Source organism: Elephantulus edwardii, unplaced genomic scaffold (assembly GCF_000299155.1).
Source record: "Elephantulus edwardii isolate Elephantulus edwardi_28Jun2011 unplaced genomic scaffold, EleEdw1.0 scaffold00183, whole genome shotgun sequence".
NCBI lineage: Eukaryota > Metazoa > Chordata > Mammalia > Macroscelidea > Macroscelididae > Elephantulus > Elephantulus edwardii.
In genome coordinates this window covers 5,877,223-5,884,933 of record NW_006399933.1, presented here as the reverse complement: position 1 = coordinate 5,884,933, position 7,711 = coordinate 5,877,223, and the positions used below count along the sequence as shown (strand labels likewise).

Sequence of the window (7,711 nt, the reverse complement as noted above, 5' to 3'; positions counted from 1 at the left end):
CACACACACACACACAGAGTCTGTATTATAAAGCAATTAATAGTCACTGTGGAAAAGAAAAACATACACTAAAAATAATCACCTTAATCCTAAAACACCAATGTTCTCTCTTCAGACCTCTGTTCTCTTCCTTCGACGGACATGTACTCTCACAGTGAAAACTTTCATGAGGCAACTTAGAGATAATACAATTGATTGATTGATTGTGTTGTCTTTTAACAGGATCTCGATCACAAATAGTACTTCCAAGATGTGACCAAAAGCTGCTTGAGGTAAGTCACAGGAACACACAGGTGCTTGTTGGTCTGGCTGGATTACCTGTGGAGTATTCTCGTCACCAGGAAGCTGGGAGACCAAAGCGACTGGCAGCAGATGAAGGAGAACTGGGGGTGGGTTGGGAGGGGGGGGGGGTGAGTGAACCAAAACACATATGAAGAAACTTTGTTTAGCATCTGAACTTTTGGATCAAGTCCTTTATTATTTTTCCCTAGCAATAATAAAATACACTCATAGCTATAGAAGAAATACTTTTATTTTTGAAATTATGTAAGGAAAAATATGCTTCTTATCTTACATCTAAAATTTGCTAGCTTTTAACCCACTTTTTTGTCATTAAGAGTTTTTTAATAATACAGTATTTGAAACACATGGTTTCTTAGGAGTTCAACTATAGTTCAACTTAGAAGTTCAACTATGTACTTACTAGGACAGGTTTTCTCACTTATTTTCTATACACACAAACACACAGATGTGAACTCATATGGACATGTAATTTTTAAAAAGTCAGATACATACAACACATATCATTTTATAGTTTGCATTCTTAATAACACATTGTATCATTTTGCAGAGTAGTAAATATTCTTAAAGTATGATTTTTATGGGCACCCAAAGAGGTCCATTGTATGGATGTGTATACCCCATTTATCCATTTCCCTACTCAATGATTCAAGTCGCAGTCAACTTTTAGTTCCATTACAAAAACACTGTGATGAAAATGCAGTACAAGGCTCAGCCTGGATTTCTTGTTTCTTATAGCAAAAACCAGAATTTGAGTTACCTCCTTGATATTTTTATGAAGAACACTGATAGTGTATGTAGCTTTGGTGTCACATTCCTTCTCTTCATAGGGTCCTATGAGCCACAGTCAGCTCGATGGCACCTAACAATGCCAACGTATACACTATCCAGTACAATGCTTGGCACACAGTGAGCATCTGATAAATCAGCAGCCTTAAAAATGTCATTAACTATTCTAAATTTTTATGGCTGTCTGTATTTCATTTAGTATGTAAAAACATTTGACTGTGTGGATCACAACAAATTGTGTTTAACCTTGAGAAGAATGGGAATCCCAGAACACTTGATTGTCACGTGAAACTTATACTTAGACCAAGAAGCAGTCGTCAGAACAAAGAAACACTGTATGGTTCAAAACTGGGATAGGAGTGCATCAGAGATGTGTCCTGTCTCAACACTTGCCCAATCTGTATGCAGAACAAATCATTTGGGAGGCTGGGCTTTATGAGGAGGAGTGTGGCATCACTGGAGGAGTGTGGATTCAAGGAAGACTCCTCAACTGCCTTATGCAGATGACACAACCTTGCTTGCTGAAACTGAGGAAGACCTGAAGTATTTGTGGCAGAAGGTCAAGGACTGTAGCCTTCAATATGGATTAAAATTCAACATCAAGAAAACGGAATCTCTCCACTGGACCAAAAGGCAGCACCATTACCATGATAAATGGAGAAGAGATTGAGTTTGTTAACAATTTCAGCTTGCTCAGCTCCACAATCAACATTCTTGGAACCAACAGTCAGGAAATCAAAAGATGAACTGCATTGGGAAATCAGCTGTCAGGGACTTCTCTAAAGTGCTAAGGAGCAACGATGTCAGTCTAGAAACTAAAGTGTGCCTGATCCAGGCCATTGGTTTTGTAATTACTTGCTATGTATCAGAGAGCTGGATAAATGATTAAGGACGACAGAAGAAAAATCGATGCCTTTGAGTTGTGGTGCTGGAGAAGCGTCTTGAACATACATGGATCTCCAAGAGAAAAAATGGATCTGTCTTGGAGAAGGTGAAACCAAGTGTTCCCTTGGAGGCTAGGATTTTGAAGCTCCATCTCACATACTTGGGGCACGTGGCCAGGAGGGACCCATCCTTGGAGAAGGACATCATATTCAGAAGGGTGGAGGGGCAGTACAGGAGAGGAAGACCCCAGACGAGATGGATTGACACAATAATTGGGGTAATGGGTATAGGTGTGTCTGTGGCTCAGGATAGAGCAAGTTTCAGAGCTACTGTACATATAGGGTCGCTACGAATCACAGGCAACTCGATGGCATGGAACAATAACAATAAATATTGCTGGTGGTTACAGGTAGGTGCCATTGAGTTGACCCTATGAACCCTATGACCCTATGAACAAGAGATTGGCATCTTGCCCAACCCATCCTCATGAACTCTGCCATCCTCGAGCCCACCGTTACAGCCACTGTGGCTAATTTATCTCATTGAAAGTCTTCCTGTCACTGACCTGCTAGAGCTTGAAAACTGTAAGCAGAAAATGAACTACAGACCACTTCTGTCACAGCAGAGAGAAATGGCTTCCACCTGGTTAGGAGAGGATGCACATCGATAGTTTGGGGGAAGGGGATGGAAAAAGTGAAAGGATGGGATCATTTTGCTTCCAGGAGCACATGGCACTGCAAACACATAAAATGAAAGGATTCTTTAGACTTAATATAGCAACACTATCCTCCTCACGACCCCTCCAGACCAGCTCCCTTCTTAGCCTTGAAGCTCGCTGCGAGTACGCCTGGCTTAATCACGAGAAGGAAGGCCAGGAAGACTGAATGACGTTGATTACACGCTTGATTCAGAGCCTCCTTGCAGCTGGGAACTGTGATCAGGGAACAACTGGCATAAATCATTGTATTCTCAAAGGTTATTTATTAGCTGTTCTAGTTCATGGCGGAAGGAAAGAAGCACATGAAATGGAAACAAAGTAAGCTAAGCATCCAACAAAATTTCTCCCCTCAAGGACCTCTGCTGGACCATTAAAAAGAAAGCTGGAAATGACAATCTAATTGCTACTAAGGTATTGGGCCTGATGTGAAAGTCACAAGAATGATGTTTTAAACACAGAGCCTGGGAGGCTGATGGGCCTGTGAGCAATGTTCTCTCCCACACTCACACAGGTGCACTCGCGGACGGATGACCTGGGCTCTTTGGAACGAGCCTTTTCAGCCCACACAATCCATTTATACATCAGTGGGGTGATGTGTTGATTCTGAGCATAGTCCGGTCACCTGGAGCCATCGTGGATATATAAGGGATAGTAGGCTCAGGCTCCAGGATATAGTTAGGGGATAAAATGTTATGTGTCCTAAAGTAATGACAATAGTCTTTATGTAGGCCCCAAGGGGACACTCTGAAGAGGTGGTCGTCTTTAATCTTACATCAAGTAACACGAGCCTTCGGGGAGAAAGCACAAGGTTGGCTTGATGGACGTGAAAAGCAGCTTTCACTTACTTGGATGCTTCAGCGCTGGGCTGGCTATTAAAAACCTGTCTCATGTGTTTACAATAGACTGAGCACTGAAGCTGTAGCATGTGTATGTTCTTGAAAAATGATGGAAGCCTGTCAGTTTATATTTATTTTCTGGTCCAAGAAAGGCTGGTTCTCTACAAGGTTTCTGTCTGTGGTGACTGAAGGCAAGAAATACTGTTTTCTTTCTTGCCTCTTCTTCATTCACTGCTTTCTAGCTCAATTGGGGGGTTAAGTATCTACACTTGCCATTAACTGTCCTTCATGAGGCCTGGTCCCCTGGCCTGAACAGATCTCGAGGACCAGCGCTCTGCAGGCCAGCACTCTCTGGGTGGCTGTAAGGGTAGGTTTCCAGCACCTGGATCACAAAGGTCGGTTGTATGGTGTCTCTTCTCCGACGCTGTCTGAGGGCCTGTCCCACAGCTGATCCTCTCCTTGCCCCAGATGCAGAGCGCACACTAATCCTCTGGGATGGGGGTGTTGCAGTTGCCGTGGTAGATCTTGACGTGGCCCTCGCACCGGAAATAGTCCTCAAAGACATCGCTGTAGCCGTGGTCCCTCCACCAGGTGCACAGCTGCCGGTTCCAGGTGCAGTCCAGCACGTGGAAGAGCTCGGGGTGCTCCATGCCGATCATGGTGAAGAAGTCCTGATCCCCAAGGTGGCCGCGGAAGTGGTACTTGTCTGCCAGCTGCTGGACCTGCTCCGGCTCTAGCAGGCGGCTGTAGAGCGGGGACTGGCGCATGGCCTCCAGATGCAGAAGCATCACCCCGCTGTTAAAGCCGGGGAGCCCCTCAGGGGGAGGGCCCCCTACCCGAGTCTTGGGGTTCTCCTGACGGAACTGCCAGAATGTGTGCCTGGAAGGAGAGGAAGAACAGTTTTAGCCCAGCTTGTGGAGCTGAAGGAATTTAACATAGCTTTATTTCACTGGGCATCTTCATGGCTCCCCTGAAGAGAGGTGACATCTTCACCTCCAATTCACAGCTATGAAAAATAAGGCACTCTCTATCACATGCTGAGGGAACTCTGGGGGCTTAGTGGCAAGGAATCACGCCGCCAAAGCGAAGGCACATGATGTGAATCCACCAGCTGCTCCTCGGGAGAAAGATGGGCAATCAATCTCCTCCCACGTGACTTACAGCTTCCGAAAACCGCTAGAGAGTCAGCTATGGATTGATTCTGATTCCACGGTACACAACAACACATCACACAACTAGTCAGCAGCAGGTGTCCTGACTCCTGGCCTCATTTCCTTTCCACCATTCTTGGCTTCTTCAAAGGAGGAAGATAACGATATTATCATCACCATCACCAAGGTTATAACTAACATACAGAGCGTACGCTATACTAGGCATTGTACCGGGTCATTCAATCCTCACAACCACCTTATGTGATGGTGCTCTCAGAGATGACACATCAGTTCACAGATGAGGAAACCTGCACACTGAGAGCTTAAGTAACTTGCCCAAAGTCATACCTAAGCAGTGCAAGCAGAGATGAAACATAAGCAATTTGTTCCCAGAGTCCATGCTCTTAAGATGACAACCTAGGTAGAATTTTTCACCACTTGCCTTTTTATTCTCATTCGTTAAGACTGCAAGGCTAGCATTTGCAAAAGGTTGGCCAAGAGCTGGAGACCCGGACAGCTCAGGACACACACCGGTGGGTAAGAGTCAGAAACTGAAGTCTAGTTTCTATTTCTGGCTAGAAATCCAACCTAGGTTCACAGATCCTGGAATATGCGAGACAGAGGATCCTTTTAAAACTTCCGTTCATCACTACCGCCACCACCATCATGTTTTCATTTGCAGAGGAAAACCTGAGATCCAGAAGTATCCCCGTGGTGACATGGTTAGAGTGTCAGTCAACGCTCTCCACCCTCCTTGACACCATGTTGTGTGCGCTGCAGTGGGTGGGGTCTAAGAGCCCTGGTCCCTCACAGATGAAACCACAGCAGCGGTGCCTGAGCCTTGGAGGAAGAAGGAACAGTAGAAGCCCTCTGAGTTTCTACTTTCAGCAGAACTGGAAGCTCAGAGGCAGTGAGCCCCAGTCCTGGGTGCCATCACCAACTTCCGTAAGGGAGCTCCCCGAGGTCTTCAATCAGAGGCAAGTGTGGGCTGGTCCCTCACCTGCTGGACTCAGAGATGGAGGGCACAGAGCAGGACAGGCGCCAGGACATCTTTCCAGATGGACATCCTAACCCAGGCGGCTCTCTGGGCACACAATGCCCAGCACAGCTGGCTTAATCATGATGAAGAGGCATTTTATAACAAAGAGCCAGGAAGAAGCAGGGCTGTGGCCTAAGCACATTATGATTTGTAAAAAGCAAAAGAGGGATAGGAAATTGGAGCTGCAAGCCGCCTGGCGTGAAAACTGAAGCAGAAACGCGCCCCGGACCAGTGATTCTCTAAGTACAAAATCAGGCCCAGGGTGCCCTTGTTCAAAGTGTTCCTGGTATTACAAAATGAATAGATGAAATTATGGCTACTTAGGGGAACGGTGGGTCTCTCTGGCCTCTAGGCCAGCGAGTTCTCAGAATTCAGGCTAGTCTTGGGGTACAGAGAATAAACTAAGGGGAAAGGAATGTGATTATTGCCAAAGTAGGGCTTTCATTTCCTTGGAAAGTGGACTAGTGAGATGACACCACCAAATCCTCACACACCACTGCATGGTAGAGTTTTCCAAGCCTTCTCTCATTCTTTACCTCAGCTCCTTCTCCTGGGCAGTGCAAAGCCATGATTACTTCTATCTTCATAGGGACGGGGCAGACATACTCTGCTTGTTAGGGCAGGACCCCAATTCCAACTTAGGGTTTCTGATATCTAAGGTCCCTCTTACGCCTGGTCACCTCACATTGAATGGGTAGATGTTCCAAACAGTAGCATTCGGATTTAACTCTTCCTTCTATGTCCGACTGGCACACCTCAGGGCTTGAGCCAGTGGGGACCAAGTGATTCGGCTGGTGTTGACATTTACAGGCTTGAGGAAAGCCCCAGATTTTTGCCTTCAATTCCAAGGCTTGAACATACAGATTCACAGGTTCCTCTGGAGGATCAGAAAGCCATTATAGGATATCCGATTCTAGGTGCTGGGGCCTCCAGAAGTTTCTGGAGCTTATGGTAGCCACACCACCCTGGCTACTGCCTGGTTTTAGGCCTGTGCTGGGTCATGTTCCCACGCTCCATGGCATCTGGTGACCCAGACTAGCAGGGATAAGAGTACTTTCCCCTCCTTCTTAGAATGAATTTCATTTTTGGAAGCAAAGCCTCCAAATAGATGGACCATTATAAATACTTAGTTCTTTGAGGAGTCAACAAGGCATGCTGGGAAAGTATAGATAAGAATCTTCAAGCACATTCTTCCGGCTATATTATTGTTGTTGTTAAGTGCTGTCGAGCCACCTGTGACTCATAGCGACCCTATGTACAGCAGCTTGGAACCCTGTCCTGTCCTGAACCAGGCTCACTGACTCCGACACACCAACCCCCACTGCCCCAGTTATTGCGTCAGTCCATCTCTTCTAGGGCTTTCCTCTCCTGTCCTGTCCCTCCACCCTTCTGAACATGATGTCCTTCTCAAAGAACTGGTCTCTCCTAGCCACGTGTCCAAAGAATGTGAGACGGAGCTTCAAAATCCTAGCCTCCAAGGAGAAACTTGGTTTCGTCCCCCTCGCCCCCCACCCAAAATAGACCTTTTTGTTCCCTTGGTGGTCCATGGAATGTTCCATAATCTCCAACACCACAGCTCAAAGGCGTTGATTCTTCTTCTGTCATGCTTTGCCTAATGCATAGGAAGTAACTGCAAAGACTATGGCCTGGATCAGGTGCACCTTAGTCTCTAGAGTGGCAATGTTGCTTCTCAGTACTTTGGAGAGGTCCCTGACTGCAGATTTTCCCAGTGCAATTTGGTTTTGTTGTGTGTGTGTGTGTGTGTGTGTGTGTGTGTTTTGTTGTTGTTGTTTTCTTTTTAAATTTTCTGACTGCGGGTGCCAAGAGTGCTGACTGTGGAACTGACCAAACTTAAACTGGGAACAGCCTCAATCTCCTCCTCATCTATCATGGGGCTGCCCATTCATCACAGCAATTCTATCATGGTGCTTCCAGCTACAGATGATGAATTTTCTAAATTTGTTTTATGTTGTTGTTGTTGTTGTTATGTGCC

At 45.9% G+C, this 7,711-nt stretch overlaps 1 protein-coding gene across 1 annotated transcript in view; it reads right to left on the bottom strand.

Annotated features, from left to right (window-relative positions):
• Positions 1-4,010: 4,010 nt before the first annotated feature.
• The window catches only part of LOC102873302 (xyloside xylosyltransferase 1-like), a 108,111-nt gene continuing 104,410 nt past the window's right edge, over positions 4,011-7,711 (bottom strand). The window contains exon 3 of the mRNA XM_006896148.1: positions 4,011-4,407. Coding sequence (XP_006896210.1) covers positions 4,011-4,407 — 397 coding nt within the window. The remainder of the gene's footprint in view (positions 4,408-7,711) is intronic.